The sequence below is a fragment of the Rhinolophus ferrumequinum genome, chromosome 24, assembly GCF_004115265.2.
Source record: "Rhinolophus ferrumequinum isolate MPI-CBG mRhiFer1 chromosome 24, mRhiFer1_v1.p, whole genome shotgun sequence".
In the NCBI taxonomy this organism is placed as follows: Eukaryota; Metazoa; Chordata; class Mammalia; order Chiroptera; family Rhinolophidae; genus Rhinolophus; species Rhinolophus ferrumequinum.
The window spans coordinates 14239844-14260663 of NC_046307.1; the positions used below are offsets into that span (position 1 = coordinate 14239844).

Consider the following 20820-nt stretch of genomic DNA (forward strand, 5'->3'; position numbering starts at 1 on the left):
AAAGAAGAAGAAGAAGGCTGGGTCTTGAAGAAGCCACTTGTGCTCTGCAGACGAGGGACCTGATCAGAGACATCCACTAGGTGGTTTTGGAAGACCAGACAGACTGCTCTGGAAGATGGACAAGGAAAGGTGGGGTGCATCTTGCAGTCCAAGGGCACAGGGCTAAGGTCTGGAGATACTCAGAGAAGTTATAGTACTGTGAAGTTAGAGGTATCAGGTTGAGAGTGTGAGTGCTAGAGCACTGTAGGGGGTAAATGGATTGAAAAGGGGTACTATGAATTATGGGGCTACTTAGGAATAGAGTCCAGGGTCAAGAACACTGGACAAGATTTAAGAAACTGGGACCTCTTGGAAGTGTCTGGTACCTCAACAACCTTTCTCATAATCCTCTGAAACCTCACTTCCTGTTTCTTTTCTAGATGACTCATTTATTCCTAGATCAGTAAAAAAAAAATGATTCACCATTGCAGTCTTCTCAGATATTGCCATACAAATGTGTCTTTCCGCTCATTAACACTTCTGGATGAATTTTTCTATGACTAGCACCAGGACTAATTTAGAACTCCAAACCTCAACGTTTAGAACACTTCTGTGCCAGTTTTTGTTTAAGCACACCAACCATTCAACAAAAATATTTCTACTGTCAAATTCAATCTCTGTGCTTGGTAAAAGAGGAAGGTGTGGGCTCAAAGGGTTCAGGATGGCAGTGTCAAGAGAAAGTAACCAGCAGGAAGAGTGAGAGAGCAACTAGGAAGAAAATAAGGGAAGGGCAATTGGGATCTCTGAGGCAGTTCTCAAAGGTAAGGAGGTAGGTGTAGAAAGAAGTTCATAGAAAGAAGTTCAAAGAAGTGAGAAAGGACATCCACAAATCCAGGTGGAGACACTACTGAGCAAAGCCTGTTTTCCAGCAGATTCAAATAGAATTAAGTAGTACTAGCTTGGCTCTGGGAAATTGTGTGCAGGAACTAGGCCAAAGAGGCCTGCCATGATTCTTTTGTTCATTGAACATTTTACCAAGAGCCAGCCTCAGATCTCTGTGAGTTTTCTCTACTTACCCTTAGAAATACTTGTTGAACTGTAGTGAATTTTTGCTGATGGTACTGAGGTTTGCTGTGTGCCCTATATGACTGAGATGCTGCCCCATCCAGCCCTAGAAGAAATACAGAGTAAATGATCCCTTTGTCCGACTGGGCCTCTGTACCTGAACTGGTTTACTGGTTGCCCTCCCATAGATGGGGGGAGAAGGGAGAGGACACACTACGGCAACCACCCTAAGCCCACCACCTGTTCCTGCTTTGGGGCTATGTAGTCCTGTGTTAGAATAGGGAGGAAGCTGTCTTATAAGTGGCCACTATCCTGTTGTCTAGACATCAAGGAAGAGAGAAGGCTGCACTCAGATTTCCTGTCAGGTGGAGTCTGGTATTTGCATAAATAGTAGGATCCTCCAGCAGAACTCCCTCTCATATAGGTTGCTAGAGAGCAGAATTAACATTAAGTGAATTCATCCTGGACCCCTTCCCAAAGGCTAGTTATTCAGCAACTGGGCAATGAACATGGCTAATGTGGGACTGCGGTGTCAGTTTCAGGGTAAAAGCCTTTCTAGTTCATATTAATACCAGTTTACCCCCTCTCCCTCACATATAAATACCGATGAGCAACAGCTCATATTTGCAGGACATTGTCCAGAGTCAGGGGGAGTTTGTGGCCTTATAATGGAGACGCCAGCTGAGTTACCTAGAATGAAACTCATATCTTGACCTAATTAGCCCAGTTTGATAAGCAGCTGAGCTAAGTTTCCCTGGCAGTCAGAATAACAACTGAAACAGAATCCGGTATTTCAAGACATTGTTACGTCACCTGGACAGTTCTATCCCAATGATGGCGTTTTGTACTGGAACTGGCTAGGAAGTCATGTGCTTTTTGCAGCGTGCCTTAAGTAATACATATCTGAACTATTTTTTAGAAATGCTGTAGTATCGCTGCCATAGGTTAGATACTACAGGAAACAGACTCCAAGACTCAGATTTGAAGCTTTATTGGTGAGTGCTCCTGGGAATAACAACTCTGAGGCAAAGGGAAGCAGGATTGGGGCAGAGGGAGAAACTGAGGCAAGACATCCAGATCTTCATCCCCACCCCCATCCCCACCAACCAGTCATCAACCAGCTATGACCCCTCAGCTGCCAACACTCCCAGCAGCTGGGAAACAGGTGCCTTGATCCTGAAGTGGGACTCCCCATTTTCTGCTACAATTGTCAACTAGCACTTTTACTTCTCAAGTATCTCCACATTTACTATACCATACCTACCAAGTAGCCTGTGAGGTAGACAGGGCCAGGTAGGGCTCATTCTTCCCTTTATTCACATTAATACACAGGGACAGCTAAATCCAGAGAATGTAAAAGACTTGCCCAGAGTCACCTAAGATTTGTCTCTGGCTCCCACCCAAAACGATCTTTACTTAAAAGATTGTGTTCTTTTTTCCTACATCTAGAGTTTACAGAACTGTAGAATATAAGAACCAGAAAAGACAGTGAAGGCACGTAGTCCAGCCACCTCTCTAAAAGTAAGAAAACAGGCTCAGAGGTGGGAAGTGATTTCGCCAAAATCAAGCTGCGAGTCTGTGGCAGAGCTCAGCAGTGTGACTAGATTTCCTGCACTCAGGAGCCAGTGTTCATGGCCTCAGATGTGCTGGGTACAATGTACCACATAGGAGCTACAGATATGAGCAGGTCATATGCCCTGCCCTAGAGGATTTTAGAATCCAGTGGGATTCTTCAGTCCACTTGAAGAATCCAGTGGGATTCTTCAGTCCATTCAAGGAGAGAATGAAACGTTTTTTTTTTTTTACTGGAAATGGTGTTTAATCATAATTAAGTAGTTCACATGAGCAGCCTCCATGGTTAAGCCGTCATTGAGGTCCTTGGGCTCCAGGCCGCTAGCCGAGCCTCCTGGTGGTCGAGCGGCCCAGAGCCCCCCAGTGCAGTTTCAGCTGAGGCTGGGCCGAGAGAATGAAACTTTTTGTTCTAGGCTTTCTCTCCTATATCACCTTGCAGAGTCTAAATCCAGAAGAAAATAGCATATAGTGTGTCAGAATGGGTAATCTGTGTTCTAAACTACCCACTAGCAGATGCTTATAAACACTCCATGCAGACATACACAGATGACTCTTCCATAGAGTCTCCCCAACCAAGATTCGTTTCCAAACCAGTGTCATGGGAGAGATTACTAAGAAACAGATAACTGTTTTCTTTTCCACCTTCTCTTCAAATGACTTTACATTAGGTTGGTGCAAAAGTAATTGCGGTTTTTGCAATTATTTTTAACCTTTTAAGCCGCAATTACTTTTGCACCAACCTAATAGTACTTGTAATCCTTTATTCTTTTTCTAGGATGCAAAGATAATGGCTACATGGGGTAAAGTGAGGGGGTTTTTGGTTTATGAAGTCACAGACCAATCCTCGCTCCAGACCTTCCCAGTGTTATTTCCAAGCTAGGACCACAGTGAGGCATGTCTACCCTGGGGCAGGCAGAGGACATTTGCCCTTAGCGTCTTCAGCTCTCACCACTGGAGTTTCCTATCAGAATGCATTGTGCTTCCTGTTCTCACTCTCCAGATTTAAAACTTCTTTACTGGTGACAGTTGGTCACTGTTTACAGCTCCTTTTTCTCTCCCCTCTATTAGAGTGGTTAGTCAGTCACCTATTCCCTACTTAATAAACCAGGTAAACCAAGGCAGACCTGACAAAAATTCCTCCCCACCTCCCAGGCCTCTCAGAGAGCTCCCCAAAGGGGCAGAAATTTGCGTGCATGCCTTGCCTACGAAATGAGGCCCCACACTGCTAGAACATTGTTAAGAAATGCACATAAGACCATAGACCTTAAAGGAAATGAGACTGCCAGCCAGAAAATAATTTTAATGCAAAGTAGAAAGGACCAATCCACTTTGTCATTTTCCTTACTCTTGCTCTGTAGACTCCTCTTTCCTGTGACTCTGAGAAGGTGGGAGGAGCAGGCCATGTTTCTAGAGTGGCTGTCCATATGGAAAAGAGTCTCTCATATTGGTAGTTTGCTCCCAGATCTGGAGGAATGCTAGTGTCCTTTAGATCTGGGAGTAGATGTGAAACAATAAAATAATTTATATGTGGTCCATCGCCTCTACTGATCCCGTCACCTTCCTTTTTACAGTCACAGGGCAGCTGTGTCATCCTCGGACTCGTTCGGATCCAAGGTTGCTTTTAAAGAACCTGCAAAATAAATACATAATGAGGCAGGGTGAACTTCTTGGGAATGGTAGATAGAATAGGGAAGAGAAGTGCCTGGGTCTTTGAAAGTATCTCCTTTCTGGTTAAAGAACAAAAAAGAGCCTGAAGGGAGGAGGAGGAGGGAGAAAGGGAGGAAGAAACCAGGTAAAATGTACCTTCTCTGCCGAAGGGCTTCCTTTGCTGTTATTCATGTTGATATTTTTCATGGAGATGAGGGTGATGCTGTCTTTCTCTCCATTGGCTGTGGAGCAGCTAGGAGTAGGAAGGGAACGTGGGTTATGGAGAGGAGGCGTGAGAGGGCAATTTGGGGGGACGGGGAGGGTTAAAGAACTGTGGGGAGGGGTTGTTTAAATTTAGACCTTTTTTCAATAAACTTATATTTTGGTGGTGAACCATAATGAAATGAGAGTGTGCTTTGAGGTCCAAAAGACTTGTATTTAAATCTTCATTCTATTACCTACTACTTGTGTGATCTTGACCAGGTTACAACATCTCTTAAGTCTCAATTTTTAAATGTATAAAATGTAGTAATATCTGCCTTGAAGAATTGCTCTAAGAATTTGAGATAACATTACAAAATATCTACCACAGGGCTTGACACATAGACGGTATTCAATAAGTGGTTCCTTAAATAAGTATCTTCTTATTTAAAGGGTGTATTAGAATCTGAATTCCTACACTTTTCATGAGGGATTGGGGCTGAAGAGTTCCAGTCCATTTCCGGTCACCTGATTGCTTTGTTTCAGGCCCGCCCCTGTCCTGCCCACTCACAACCATGGACTCAGTGGAGGCTGTCAGGATTCTGTGTGTGTGTGTGTGTGTGTGTGTGTGTGCGCGTGCAGAAGGCATGAAGTGTTGGTTCCCTCTCGGAGTGGGGGACTGAGAGGTTAGATAGATGATTTCTACTTACACTTCTGACAGTCTTACCTTTCAGATAGCCCTGAACTCCCAGGTTTCTGGGGATCTGTAAAATTCCAAAGGCACAGATTGGGAGTCACAAGGTGTAACTCAGAAGCTCAACTTGCCCCTCCAAGCCCACCCAAGTGGACCCTCCCATTTTATCTAGCGGTGCTGATGTGCCTTTCCTTCCCTCAACTCCAGGCTGAGTGTCAGTCCTAGAATCTAGCTCTGGGTCCCTCAGCAAAGAGGGGCAAAGGGGAAGCCTGGGGCTCAGGCCTGTACCTTCAGATTCCTTGTTCTTCTGACACTTAAACCTCAGGCTGACCACGCTGACCAGGACGATCACCACGACCACCAGGATGACGATGAAGCTGATGACACCTGAACAGGGGAAAGGATGGAGTGAAGGGGAGGCAGAGGAGGGGACAAAAGGGGCTAAGAGGAGTTCCAATTCTACTCAGCTAAGTACTGTGTCGCCAGGCTCCAGAGCAAAGTGAATTCCCCTTCTCTGCTGAATGAATGAGCTCTCAGCCTGCTGCCCTGGCCAGAGTAGGCTTCACAGCCCTGCCCAGTCCTCCCACGAGAACATGGAACCCAGCAGAGCCCAGAAGAACTGACTGGAGAGTCAGTTCTTTCCCACCAGAGTCTTCTTCATCAGCAAACCCCTCTGAGAACAAATGGATGAGATTTGAATTTGTTTTCCTGGACCGAGAGCCCAAGTCAGTTCAGGGGTGGGGTCCGCTGCCATACCCTACCTTCTCCACCCCACCCTCTTACCAAATGCAGCCACAGTGAGCACCGTCTCTGATGTAGGGCTGGGCAGGACGGTTGAGTCTTCTCTAGTCCTCAGGCTCATGGTGGCTGATTTGGGAGTAACATTTTGAGAGGTGTCTAAAATGGAGTGGAGATGAGTACATCAGTGAAGGAACTGACACAGCCTATGAGAGACAGCTAGTTCCCCTCCTTCTTCCCCAGGTAAAGGACAGCAGACAGAGCTCATGCCCTACAGAAAAGACTTCTTCCCTGCCCCTCCTACCAGATTCTGTGAGGATGGGTGTTGGAAGTGCGTAATGTGGGATCACGTGGCTAACATTGCTGGTTGCTCATGTTACTACTAGTTCCAGAGTTTTCCAGAAAGTTTAGGATGCTGCCCTCATTATGCTCTTCCCACCAATCCCTTGGAGCCCAGAGGAAAGGAATTTAGGGTACAGAGATAGGGAGCCAGACTAAGCAAGGTAGAGCCATCTGTGTTTTGCCAAGGATCGAAGTGAGAGAAGGAAGGACACCAGATGTTTGTCCCCAGTCACTGATCTAATGAGCCAGGCTGCCAGCTAAAGGGCACAAGTTTCTGGCCCTCTTAAAAAGTGGCATGGTCACCGATCTCTTCCCCTTTTCAGCTCGTACTACAGGCTTGCGTGCTGTTCCATTTTGTTGTCCTCACTGCCCGTGCCCCCCCCCACCCGGCCTTCCCAAATATGTCTGGGAGTGTAAAAAAAATCTCAGAGCCAAGGGATAGGATGAGAGAAAGGGTCAGGTTGTTCTTCGTTGTGAGCATAGACAGGACATACCCCCTCCTGTGCTGCCACTGCCACTGCTGCTGCCGCTGCTTGGGACACCTGTGCCCGTGTCATGAAACAGCAGGGCCAAGATGGAGGGTATCCACCCCTGCCCAGCTCTCCTCCCAGGATGCTGGGTGAAGGCCAGCCTGCCCTGAGAAGTGTGTAGCCCTTTCCCCACCTTTTCTGCCTTCCTTTCCATCATTTTGGGTTCTACTTAAACCTCCCTTTCCTGCTTGATGCCTTTGTCAGTCCTGAGTCGAGACTCTACCTTCATTGTGACCAGGCCCAAATCCCTGTCTCTGCTCTCTACTAAACCTCTTATTCTCTCCCAAACCAGGGAGCCGCTGATGTGGATCCTGGCCATAAGACCCCTCATTGTAGGTGTGGGGACAGAGTCCCAGAGAGCAGTTTCCAGGCTCTCGGCCTCACGTGGAAAGGTGCTGGCTCGGGTAGTAGATGGCCATCAGCTGTGACTAGTTGGCCATCAGCTGTTACCGGTTAGCCATTAGCCCCTGATATAACTGCCGTGGCTGAGCTAGCAAGCACGGATTGTGGATTGCGTATTGCAGAGAGGAGGATTGCAGTTAGCAAGTGAGGTTGGTTGACAGAGAAGCAGACGGCAGACTGCGGATCGTGTGGCTTCTGCTTCCTGTGTCTCCAAACCAGCCGCCATTGAGAATATAGTGGTATGACTCCCCTATCTATGGCTCCGTGGGTGTTCCTTTTTGGCCTCACCATGTCCTGCATTCTTATGTGGGAAGTGGGATCAGAGACCCCGCATGACATCCTGCATGACAGAAGGGCAGGACCTGGGTCCCCTGAAGAGGAGAAGAAGGAACCCAGCCAGACATGACCCAGTGTATTTCACTGCCAGCCCCAGGTACTCACCAAGTCCCGATGTGTGCTGTTGTGGCTGTAACTGAGTCAGGTCCAGCAAGGACGGGGTTTGATCATCCACAGCGCGTGACCTCGGTGACGTGGGTTTACTGGCTACTATGGGGACCTGTGAAGTCTTCTCTGGAACAGCTTTGGATTAGGAAGCATGTGTCAGCCTGCTTAGGGCCTCAGCCAGCATGTACAAGGGAGGGCTCTTTTAGTCCAAAATTTTCCTTTTCATTCCTACTTTTAATTCCAGAAGAAGCCATCTTCTCTTTCACCTCTGGGCCTTTACCTGTGCAGTTCCCTCTGCTTGGAATACATCCTACCACCATCCACCCCACAGTTTTCATCTGTTAACTCCTTGGTGGGGCCTCAGCTTTGGATCTCACTCACTCTGGGATGTCCTCTCTGGTCCCCAAGTCTGAGTGGCTGACATTTGCCTGAGCTCCCACAACACCTTACGCTTCTGCCTATCACAGGCCTCTCACTCTGCTTTGTAATTGTCAAGGTGAGGTCCTATTCACTTGTCTGTATTCTCCTTTCGAGCAGAAACTGTCTGCTTCCTCGCTGGGCCCTCCCTGGATGGCATTTGTAGTCTGAGTGGCAGAGTACCTGGGGTCCTGGCGCTAGATGGAGGCCTTGGGCTACTTGGCTCTGAGGAAGGGCTGTCTCCTGCAAGGACAGAGACAGAGGGGGAGCTGGAGGTAGGACAGGTTTGGTGACACCACACTTCCCGCACATATGACAACCCTTGGGCTCTAAGCAAATCTGAAGGGCTGGGCAGGGGGCTGGGTGGCAGGCAGGGACTGGCCCCTTGGCAACCACACATACTCACCTGTGTTGGGAGAAGTTGGCTCTGCGGTCAGACTGAGACTGAAGGATTCTCAAACATATCATGTGAGGCTGAGGGTCTGCTGCCTCCTATTGCTCTGTCTCCTTCTCCTTCCCTATGGCTGATGTTTTCTAGTCTTTCTTCCTACCCCACCCCCCACCCTCAACCATTCATTTCTCTCTTCTTTCAAGGCATGGTAGACTGGGCCAAGCTGAAAAAGGTCCTTAGATGAGCTCAGCTTTAGATGTCCTGAGAGCTCTGCCCCAGCCCTAATCACCTGAGATCAGTACAAAACAAGCCTAGAGTTCCTCTTCCCCTCCTTAAGCTCCCAGACCTAAATGCTGGAGGAGGCCCTGTGTGTTTGGTCTTACCTTGAGGGTAAGAGGGCTGGGGTGTGAGCTGGCAGTTGTGGCCTGCAAGAGAAGGCGAAACACTCAGACTAGCTCGGTGAATCTACTGCCCAGTGCAGAGGCAACAGAAGAACCCGAGCCTTTTGGTTTTCCAAGCCTCCTGTGCCGACAAAGAACTCAAGGCGCTGGCTTCCTCTGAGGCTGTGACTGAAGAGCACCATCACCACCACCTCATGATTCAGTGTCCCAGAGTCCTTTCCTGTTTTTTCGACCCCACATGGTTTTTATAGCAACCTGATACAAGGACAGGGGAAGGTTCTTTCAAACTAGTGATATGTCCAAGGACAGAACTCGTCAAGGGCCTGTCAAGCCTACACAAGGACTCCAGGTCTCTAGGCTAACGTTGTCACCACACTACCATTGAGCCATCCATTTTCCCCTGTGAATATTGTCATCCTGGTCCTGCCCCAAGGGAATGCGGTAGAAAGATATGGTGAAAAAGATGGAGTTAGGGGTCAGGGTTGGCATCTGGGCTATCTCTCTGCCCTCCTCCAGCTGGAGATAGGGGCCTACACAAGAAGTGAGTTCTGAGGTACATACAGGAGGCAGGGAAGCTCTAGAACGAGTGACCAATCTATTCTCACAGGCAGAGGCTACTCAGAAATGCTCATTGTTGGCCAAACCCAGGGAGAAGTCAGTTACTAGAAGACCTCAGTGAGGAGCCCTCATTAGATTTTTTTGTAAGTACGTGTATATGTGTACCAGCCTCTACGCAGATGTGTGTGTGTGTTTGTATGCCCATCTACTGTATGTGTCCCCTGTGTGTGTGGGACCTCAAAGGTCAGGTTGTGTTTGCTCATTTTCCACAATGAAATCATTCTTGAAACCTGTGAACAATGTGGAAGGAAAACAAGGCGGGGAAGTGGAGCCGCCCAGCTGGGTTCCCGTCCCTCCACTCTAGTAGGGACTGCAGCCACTGTTCTGGTCCTCCTGCTCCCTGGGCCCCTCATCATCAGGGAAGCACCAAGCCCAGGTCTGGGTAAACAGAGGCGGCTGGGGGCCAGGCACCCGCCCAGCCTGTGGCAGCCAACTGGTCTGTTTATTTTCCCTAGCCACTGCCTTCCTCCATGGGGCTATCACTTGGATAGTACGGAATTAATTGTTTCCAAGCCCAAGCTTGCCCAAACCCTGGACCATGATTTTCCAGGAAAACCCCATTCCCTGGTTGGGTGGAGTTAAGGGGAGTTAAAACTTATAGGGGGGCCCCAGGTTAGAGAGAACTCTTTCCAGCTGGGGAATGATCTTTTCAATTCAAGTTATATCCTGAAAACTTCTGTCAGTCATTGATCGAGGACACCTAACATACCGTCTAAGCTCTATAAGGTTATATAACTTCAATTTTTAGTGGGAAGGCACAGCACTGCCTTCCCTCATTTATCTAGAAACAAAACTAGTAAACTAGTGTCTTGAAAGGAGTTCCAAAGTCACAAGCTCAAGTCCTAGTGGCCTGCTCTTTGTCTCCTGCCCCCTTCCCCTACCAGAACTTTTTGTCACCAGTATATTTCTCTGTGAGTAGAGGAGGGATGCAGGGAGCGTGTGATTTCTACAGACCAGGTGCGTCTGACCACTGGACACGCAGACATTCGAAGAACACTGCCTCTGGGATTTCTTATTTTCCTGTCTCCCCTCCCTAATCCCCACCTGCTTCATTTCCGGCTAGCCTCTTTCTCCTCCCCCTACACCACTACCACCTTGTTTTCCTCAGCAGCATAGTTCAGTAATTAAAATCATGGATCTTGGACTCTGATAGGCTTGAGTTCAAGTCCTGACTCTTATCACTTACTGACCTGGGCCTTAGTTTTCTCTTCTTTAAAATGCAAGTGATTTTTGTACCACGTACGTGGTTGTGAGGAAAAGAAAACACAGTGCCTGATAGATAGTCCATGCTCAATAAATGCTATACAATTTTGCCCCATTCTCTCAAATCCTCCAAGTCTCAAGTCTGTCCTGATATTGTGTATCTGCAGTCAAGTCCCTTTGTGGGTGTAAATATCCTCAAAAGGATTCCTCAGTCCACCGAAATTAAGGAGATAGTAAGTGCTTTGAGATATTGGAATGAGGGGTTAGGAAACTCAAGCAGTGTGCGTGGCTTAGGTAGAATTTACACAGGTCATCACCAGTCCTGGCACTTGCCTGGAACATGACAGTGGGTAAAGAAGCTGGGAGAAGCCTAGGCCTGAAAATGTGACCTCATGAGTCTTACCTTTTAATCTCGGCCATTTCTGCAGTTTCTACAACAGCCTAGTCCCCCAGCCCCAGATCAAATGTGTGACTATCCTCAGGAAAGGGGAGGTGGGATGGGCTTTTATAGAAATGTCTGACCCCTCCAGGAGACAGACTTCTGGTAATCAGGCGCGCTCACCCACTACCAAAAATGTGCCATCCTCCCTCCATATCTGAGCACTCTTGCACTCTCTCATGCTGCTTTGAGCCACAGGTTCATGAGTCTTCCACAGAGGACTCCAGGAGGGTGAGTTGGGGGCAGGGCAAGGATGATCGAAGGGAAGTTGCTGCCCTGTGAGTCAGAATCTCCTGGATTTCTCATGGTTCCCAGCAACTGTTCCCTAATTAGAGGAACCCTTATGAGCTGCTTCTCAACTTCTCAGCTAGCACAGCCCAGTCTGAGAGGTGTGGTTTCCATGTGTCTCCTCTGGAAGTCATCTCTTCTAGGCCCTTGGGTAAGGATGCTGTGTACATCCTCTTTGTATCTAACCTGAATCCCTCTTGCTGTGATTTGAGCTTCAAGTCAGTCTTTGGAATTCCCAGGTTGTTACTCCCACGTGAAAGAAGAAAAAAACGATCACCTGTAAAGCCCAAGGTGCAGACAATTTTGTGCTAGAACACCCTGGAAGGAGCTTCCGGGGCTCAATCTTATTACCAAGACAGTCACTTTCCACATTTCCGGAGGCCAGCCTCTATGGAAGCCCCAGTTCACCCTGGAAATTTTCCCACAAGAAAAGTTTAGCCTATTTTACCCTGGCCTGGTGATGACCACCTCCCGATCCAACTGATCCCTTTCATGGAAAGGCTCTGGAATTTCCCTTGGACGCAGCCCTGAATGGAGAGCGTATGTGGTGTGTGTCCCGAAGAAGGGACAGGCCCAGGACTGCCAGTCGGGGAGAAGAACTGCTGTAGGAGAGTAGCCAGTGCCTCTTACCTTGGAGTAGGAGGAAACTGAGAATCGCCCAGCACAGCTGCGTCGCTCCCACAGTCCCCATGTCAGCTGGGTCTGTGCCGGGCAGACAGCTGCTCCCTGAAGGCTCTGTCCATAGTGGAGAAGAGAGAGGGAGTGCTTGGGCGGGGAGGGGGTGGGGTCTGGCTCTCCAGGAGCTTCCTGTCAAAGAATAGAAGGAAACAGATTGGGACTGGCTCCAGGGGCCCTGCTCAGCCGGACAGCCCAGATGAGGATGTAAGGCTGAAACATCAGCGCCTGTGCCCAGGGCTGGGGGTGGGGGGTGGGGCTCCACATGGCTGGGCCACTGTGGTCTCTTCCAGGGCCTATTCACTAAGACCATTGATGGCAACCTCGCCCCTGCCCCTTCTTTTCCCCTCCAAAGGGTCCATCGGGTCCCGCCATACACCACCCAGAGATTTTCCTGGACTGTAACTCTAGTCCCTCCCCAGACTGTTTTAGACCATGATTGAGCCCTAAAGCTCAACCCACCAGCCGCCCATGCTCTGTAGGCTCTGAATTCTCCACATTCCTCTTCCTCCTCAGGGCTCCCAATGCAAATGGGACTCCCAGCATCTTACATTATTGTTATTCTTAATAGAAAACCAAGAGGACCACATTCCAAGCATCTCTCCCGCGCCCCAACATTGGAGTCAGGCCGTCCTTATGCTCCAGCAGCACCTATCCCACAATACGCTCTCCTGCAGACACAGGACAGCACTGTCACTTTTTCAGTATCCCGAGGACCTGGCACAGTGCTTGACATATAGCAGGGCCTCGGCACATATTTACTGAACTAAACTCAAAAGGTTTAAGAACAGAGAAATGTTACACACAATCCTCTTTAATATAATTATTATCATTCTTGTAGATTTCCTTCCACCCTGTAATAATATGCATATATATACATACACATATATATGCAATCATTTTATGATTGGTATCCTTTTCTCGGATTTCATTTTTTAATAAATATTTTATTTTGAAGCAATCACAAATATACAGAAAACTTGGAAGTACATTGAACAGAACTTTCTTTCCTTGAACCATTTGAGAGTAAATTGCCAACAGAATGCCCCATCACCCCCAAATACTTTAGTGTGTGTTTCCTACAAATAAGGACAGTCTCTTACATAATCACAATACAGCCATCAAAACTAGGAAATTAATATTAATATAGTAATACCATCTAATTCCATTCAAATTTTGACAATTGTCCCAATAACGTCCTTTATAGCAAAAGGGTCCAGTCTAGAATTACTCATTGCATGTGTCTTTAGTCTTCTTCAATCTGGGACTGTTCCTCAGTCTTTCCTTGACTTTCATGACCTTGACATTTGTAAAGGTTACAGTCCAGTTATTTTGTAGAGTCTCCCCCATGGGGGTTTGTCAGACATTTCCTTATGATTAGATTTAGGTCATGCATCTTTTCCAGGAATGTCACATACGCAATGCTCTGTCCCTTTCTTTGCATTCTGTCAACTGGCGCATGATTTTGATTGGTTCCATTGCTGAGGATGGTCACTGGATCACGTGCTTAAATGAATGCTAATGTATTAGTTTCCTGTGGCTGCATGCAAATTACCATAAACTGGTGATGTAAAACAACAGAGGTGTATTCTCTCACAGTTCTAGAGGCCAAAAGTCAAAATCAAGGTATTGCATGCTCCCTCCGAAGGCTCTAGGGGAACAGCCCTGCCTTGCCTCTTCCAGCTACTGGTGGCTGTTGGGCATTTCTTGGCTTCCTTAGCTTGTAGCTGTATCACTTCAATCTCTGTCTCTGTCTTCATGTCTCCTGCTCCTCTGAGTGTCTCTTCCAAGGACACTTGTCATTGAATCTAGTGCCCAGATGGATAACCCAGGACGACCTCCTCACTCCAAGATCCTTAACTTAGTTACATCAGCAAAGACTCTTTTTCCAAGTAAGGTGACCTTCACACAGGTTCTCAGGATTAAGATGTCGACCTAACTTTTTGGAGACCACCATTCAACCACTATAACCAGCCTTTTCCATTTTACGGTTACTCTTTTTCCCTTTGTAATTAATAAGTATTTTGTGGGGAGATGCTTTGAAACTATGTGAATATTACATGTAACAATCATTTTATTTTGATGCTCAAGTCACCCCCATTTTGGTCACTGGGAGCTCCTTCAGGCTGGCTTCTGTGTCCATTTGACATGTCTCCATCATTCTTTGAGCACTTCCTTACTTTCTGGCCTAACGAGATGTTCCAGGTTCATCTTGTGCTTTACCTGTTCCAGCCCTGGAATCAGCTATTTTTCCAAGGACCCCTAGATCCTTTCGGTGGCAAATAGTATTTAGAAACTGAGGTCTAAGTGGTGGGTGTGTTCATTGCTACAAGGGGGTGGCTACTCCAAGGCCCTTCTCTGAAATCTGGCTCCTATTGTCCTTATTTAATCACTCCCCTTGTAACCAAGTTCCCATCTCTGCTGCCACCCTCGCCTCACAGATTCCTTCCACTCCCACTCAGGCTCTGGCCCTCCATGCTGGGCCATCCCCCAACATATGGATGCCTTCCTCCCTCCTCACTTGGGCTCCGACACCCTGCATTTCGGCCACTGTGGCTCCCCCCAACCCCACAGGCACATTGCTTACCTTGTTCTGCCTTACTATTAGGACCGAATTATTCCAGAAGGGAAAGGGAGGAGAAGAAGAAACCTGCCTCCTTACTTTCAAATCATAAGCATTTTCTGGTGGCTCACAGATTCACAGTGATCATTTTTCATGGCAGCTTATGTACTATTCTGTAGTCTATTTAATCATCTTTCTGTTTTGAACATTTAAGCTACTTCCAGTTTTTCCTTTTATGACTGATTCTGCCGTGAATAGCTATACGCCTATCACATTGCAGTTTTAGCCATTCTAACAGGTGTGTGGCTTTTTTTTTTTTATTGGGGAATATTGGGGAACAGTGTGTTTTTCCAGGACCCATCAGCTCCATGTCAAGTCACTGTTTTCAGTCTAGTTGTAGAGGGCTCAGCTCACTGACCAATGTGGGAATTGAATCGGCGACCCTGGTGTTATGAGCGCCATGCTCTAACCACTGGGCAAACCGGCCACCCTGTGTTGTTTTTAACAGCTTTATTGACATATAATTCACATCCTGCTATAGGCTGAAGGTTTGTGTCCCACCAAAATGCATATGTTGAAATCCTAACTCCCAAGGTGATGGTATTAGGAAGTGGAGCCTTTGGGAGGTGCTTAGGTGATGAAGGCAAAGCCGTCATGATTAGGATTAGTGCCCTTATAAAAGAGGTGCCAGAGAGCTAGCTAGTCCGTTCTGCCACGTGAGGACACAGTGAGAAGGTACTATCTGTGAACCAGGAAGTGAGCTCTCATCAGACACCAGATCTGCTGGTGACTTGAGGTTGGACTTCCCAGCCTCCAGAACTGTGAGAAATGAATTTCTGTTGTTTATAAGCCACGCAGTTTATGGTAGTAATATAGTAACCCAAGTAGACTAAGACACATACTGTACAATTTATCCATTCAAAGTGTACAATTTGGGGCCGCCCCGGTGGCTCAGGCGGTTAGAGCTCCGTGAGCCTAACTCCAAAGGCTGCCGGTTCGATTCCCACATGGGCCAGTGGGTTCTCAACCACAAGGTTGCCGGTTCAACTCCTCCAGTCCCGCAAGGGATGGTGGGGTGCGCCCCCTGCAGCTAGAAAAGGCAACTGGAACTGGAGCTGAGCTGCGCCCTCCACAACTAAGATTGAAAGGACAACAACTCAACTTGGAAAAAAGTCCTAGAAGTACACACTCTTCCCCAATAAAGTCCTGTTCCCCTTCCCCAATTAAAAAAAAATATCTTTTAGAAAAAAAAGTGTACAATTCAATGGCTTTTAGTATATTCAGAGACTTGTGTAGCCATCATCACAATAATTATAGAACATTATCTTACCCCACAAACATAACGCACATCCCGTACAGACCTATAGCTTGTAATAAGAATGCTGGAAATAGGGTGTAGCTGAGATGGGCAGCCCTTGCTCTGGGCTTACTCCAGTGACCCAAAGCTTAAGATGAGCCCCAGAAGTCAGCCAGCCCTCAGACTTCCCTATCATGGCGACTTCCCACTGACCTGTTCAGAATGTCACCACAACTCCTTCTCCTTCAGCTCCCTCCGCAGACTCCTAAGCCTGGCTGCCTTCAGTGGGGACAGAGTGAGGGAAGAAGGGCTGCTCCTTGCCCTACTTTGGCCGACAGGGCCACTTCCACCTCCCCTGGGGAGTTGGAAAACAGAAGTGTCTCCAGTGTATAGAACGGAGTCAGGGGCCTCCCGCTCGGAGGGATGATGGTAGGGAGGACTTCCATCTTTTCATCTTTGGTCCTAGTGCTCAGAGCTTGAAAGCCAAGACGTTTCTTCTCTGTGAAAGAAAAGCATGTTCTTAATCATTTTAGCCCCCGAACCCATCTAAGAGGCTCCATGACAACAGAAAGCCAAAAAGAGACAGAGGAAGTGAGTCCTCCACATCCAGAGCTGCTTCTCCATGGCTCAGAAGTGCCCTCCCCACAGGTGAAGGATTCTCCTTACCTGCCGCAGGACTAAGGACAGAATAGGGTAGGGTGGGGCTTGTCCAGGTTCCGGTTCTATTCAGCAAACTCTTTTTTTTTTTTTTTAAAGATTTTATTGGGGTAGGGGAACAGGACTTTATTGGGGAACAGTGTGCACCTCCAGGACTTCTTTCCAAGTCAAGTTGTTGTCCTTTCAATCTTAGTTGTGGAGGGCGCAGCTCAGCTCCAGGTCCAGTTGCCGTTGCTAGTTGCAGGGGGTGCAGCCCACCATCCCTTGCAGTAGTCAAACCGGCAACCTTGTGGTTGAGAGCCCACTGGCCCATGTGGGAATAGAACCGGCAGCCTTCGGAGCCAGGAGCATGGAGCTCTAACCGCCTGAGCCACCGGGCCGGCCCCTCAGCAAACTCTTGTCCAGCATCTGCATGTAGTACCAGGCACTGTGATAGACTCTGGGACACACACGGGAATGCCCTGATGGGGTTCACAGGCTAGGAAGAAAAATGAGCCCCTACACACCTGTAACATAAGACAGTGTGACAAATGCCATGAACGAGGTAAGAAACATACTGCTACAGAGCTTAAGGAAAAGAGAAATCTATTTCAGTGTTAAATCTATTTCAGGGCTAAAGAATACATTCAAGTGATGCTTAAACTATGCCATAAAAGATGGTTAATGTTTAGATTGTGGGAATGGGGGAAGGGCAGTTCACAAAGGTGAGCATGGAGATGGGAAAGCGAGGGAAGGCTGATAATAGTGTGCTCCCAGAAATTCCGCCCCCTTATCCTTTCTGAAGCCCTTGTGGAGATAGATCCAGGATTGACGAGGGAGGCAAAAGGAAGAACTAACCTTCAGAAAGATCAGAAACTGGGGTTTTGGACTCGGGGACTGGAGCCCGAGTAGTGCTGTCTGTGAGCACAATGGGACATGTGTCTTGAAGAGACAGGAGGCAAACAGTAGTGGCTGAAGCTCTGGACTATGGCAGAATCTAGATTCCCTCTGGCTGAGGTCTAACTGATCCAAGGTGGGAGGTGGAGAATGACTGGAGACTTTGATCACGTTGGGAGGGCCCAGCCTCCTAGCTGGCTTCAAGGCCAGCAGCCACTGTCTCACTCCAGTGACCTGGGCTTAAGTGAACTTGGAGGTCTGAATGGGGTTCCTGAATGTCAGGGTGTGGAGCAGCTGCGAGCAAAAGAATCAGGATCAAGACTGGGAGAGGGAGTTGCTGGAGGTCTCCTGGTCTCCAGACTGGAATGGAGGGTAATGCATGCACAACAAGGGATAGAATGAGGGATGTCTGGTCCCATGGAGTCAGTTGGGACCAAAAATTGTCCTTTATAAATTGTCTCCAGAGAGAGGAGAGACTGGTGAGCACTTTTTGTGACTTGGACACATTAAAGTACACACATTCTCAAATGAAGTTATATTCAGACAAATGCAAAGAGATATACAGAATTCATATTTGTAAAAATCAAAGAACAAAAACCCCAAAGAGAAAAGAATGTCTTGCATGGGAATGGTAAACATCAAATTCAACAAGATGGTTATCCCTGAGTTGGGAAGGAGGGGAGAGATCAGAAATGGGGCTTCTATTTTATTTGTAATATTTTAGTTCTTAAAATTTTTTGAAATACATGTGACAGACTATTAAAATGGACAGAGCTGGTAGTTGGGCCAGAGAGATTTAGTATATTAATATACTCTACACTTTACAGTGTGTTTGAGATACTGCATTTAAAAACAAACAAAAAAAAAAATCAAAGGACTGTACTTCAGGAAATCAGTTGGGGTGGGGAGTCAGCATGTCCTGGTGGGGGGCAGGCCAGGGTGGGGACAATGCCCAAATGTGTGGGACCAGGTGAAGGAGGGGTGGACAGGCAGACCCAGGCTGCTGAAGATGGCAGGGGGCATGAAAGGAAGTGCCAAGGAGTAAGATCAAGATATTATCAGAGTTGGCCCCAGGGTAGTCCGGATGTTCAAGGAAGTGAAAGCGCGGGAGAGCAATGAGGGTGTGTGTGCAGAGGGTGTGTGCCCCGTGAGCTCCACAGACGTGGCAGCTCCGGGTAGGGGCCGAGCTGGGCTGGCAGGCTCTCCCTTGCCCCTGCTGGCCACCAGTCCTGAGGGAGTCTTGCGCTGCCACCCATGGGACAATGCACCAGGTAGACTCTCCACTCACCCCCTCCTGCCAATCTGGCCTGACTCCCTGCAGGGGCCCCTGTCCTTTCACCACCTTCTGCTTCCCTTTTCCCTTCCACATCCGGAGCTGCTTCTCCACTCCCTGCCCCGGAGGTCTGTGGTCTGGGCCCCAGAGAGCTTTAGACTTGTCATGTGGCAGGGGTAATGGGCTTTCCACATGTGAAAGGACTTGTGTTGAGGATGGGATGGGGTGGACAGTGTGACTGAGAGACTAAAGGGAATCGATTTGTTCTGAACAACTTTTCCTACCCCAAATGCCTACCTATAGGAAGGGCCAAGCTGAGGGCTTAGAGTTAGAGGAAGGGCTCCACCCCAGACGGTCTGCTTCTGATGGTCCATCTGGGTGCAATGAGGCTAGGGAGAAAAAGTTTCCTGAGCCTGTGATGACCTTGCCAGCTCTGAGGTTTATTATTTGGAGGTTTGCTACCTTCACAGCAACCCCCCTAAGCCCACACTTCTTAGCAGGGTGGAGACAGACAGAGGTAGGGATCCTGACCTCCAGTTTTAGGCAGAAGAGCACTGGGACGACGCTGAAAGAGGTAGAGGCTGCCATGGCGTCTCCTCAATTCATCCTGGGCAAAGTCAGGGATCCACAGTGGGCATCCCCTTCCTTCCGGGCCCCCGAGCCTAATCCTGAGACCTGGGGAGATGTTACAGATAAGGTATCCCCCTTGCCTCCCTCCAAGCTTCTGGGGTTCCTGTCTCCTCTTCCTCCCCCCAGGGTACCACCCCTCCACCTTCCATGTGAGTAGTGGGAACCTAGAATGTTGAACACAATGATGCCCTTTACCCAGGACTTGAAGAAGCGGCTGCTTGCTCACTGCTCACTGCCCAGGATGTGGGACAGCGGCCCATAGTGTGCTAAGAGTCCCGATGCAGGACACAGGATCTATTTAGGAATTTCGATGGAGACCTAGGAAGAGAGGGCGGCGGGAGGGGATTTGCAAGGCCAAACTATAGGCCAGACTGTAAGGAAGTCCCTTTCTGAACAACTTTGCCTCCCTACCTCTGTTTCTTTTTCCTCTGTCTCTACCTCTCCATATCTGTCTTCACTGCTGTCTCATTATCTCTTTTCTTCCCCTTTTTCTCTTTCTCTTTGTCTCTGTATCCCCGTCTATCTTTTTCTGTTCCTTTTCTCTGTTGCTATGTGTATCTATCTGTGTTTATCTGTCTCTCTCCATGTCTTTATTTAAATAAATACTCTGTCTTTATTTTTGTCTCTGCTCCTCTCTGCCTCTGAGACTCTCTGTCTCTCTTTCAGGTCCCTTTGGGTGTCTATCTCTCTCTATTTTGGTCTTTTTCTGTGTGTAAATGCCCATGTCACCTTCTCTCTCTGCCACTCTCCTCGCAGGCTGGCCACTATCCCTGGCTTTCTCCAGCTGTGAACGGCTCAGCGGAGCAGGAAGCCCGGAGGGTGCTGGGCAGGGCCTGGGACCCACCTCCAGGGGTCGGGCTGCCCCTGCTCACTGTCATCATAGCTGTCTATGTCCTGCTGGCAGTATGTATTGTATTGGTGGTCCACTTTGGTCCAAGGCTACACCGGGGACATGCCACTCTCCCCACAGAGCCTCCAGCCCCAAAGCTGGAGGGCGGCATCTACCTCATCCAATGGCGAGTGCTGGGCCCCCAGGACAGTCAGGAAGACACCCAGCAGGGCCCTCCTGTCCCTGGCTCCTGTCTTGTGCCAGATGGGCCTGGGCTCAGCATCGATGAAGTCACATATCTCTAAGAGGGAGACTCTGGAGAGTTGGCCTGAGCTGGCTCAGAACAAGAAACTGGACAGAGAATTAGGACAAAAGCAAACTGGGGCCTGGGTATCAGAGCTTTGGAGGTGCGCGCATGGACTAAGCTGGAGCTGCCCTCTCAACAGAATGTAGAGAAAGCCCTGTGGTGGACAGGAGAAATAAAAGAAGCTTGAGGGCCCTGCCCAGACACACGCTGCTCTGAGCATTCCCAGGGCCCAAGACCGCCCTTGCAAAGCTGCTCGCTCTTCTTCAGGGACCACTAGACCCCTGAACAACGTCGTTGGAGTCCCTACCCCTCTTTCCACCCCAATCTCCTCTCCTTTGGGTG

General features: G+C 48.4%; 2 protein-coding genes across 2 annotated transcripts; one reads left to right on the top strand and one right to left on the bottom strand.

The window, feature by feature from the left end:
* Positions 1-3901: 3901 nt before the first annotated feature.
* ECSCR (endothelial cell surface expressed chemotaxis and apoptosis regulator) lies at positions 3902-12438 on the bottom strand. The gene is made up of 9 exons (XM_033096397.1): positions 12002-12438; positions 8806-8847; positions 8215-8274; positions 7612-7749; positions 5942-6055; positions 5447-5545; positions 5192-5228; positions 4420-4516; positions 3902-4246 (listed from the first exon to the last, which is right to left on the bottom strand). Exons 1-9 carry the CDS (start codon positions 12357-12359, stop codon positions 4238-4240), a joined length of 954 nt encoding a protein of 317 aa, XP_032952288.1. The 5' UTR covers positions 12360-12438; the 3' UTR covers positions 3902-4237.
* A 6129-nt stretch (positions 12439-18567) lies between these two features.
* SMIM33 (small integral membrane protein 33) lies at positions 18568-20801 on the top strand. Its single transcript, XM_033095594.1, has 2 exons — positions 18568-18710; positions 20099-20801. Exons 1-2 carry the CDS (start codon positions 18702-18704, stop codon positions 20474-20476), a joined length of 387 nt encoding a protein of 128 aa, XP_032951485.1. The 5' UTR covers positions 18568-18701; the 3' UTR covers positions 20477-20801.
* Positions 20802-20820: the final 19 nt, after the last annotated feature.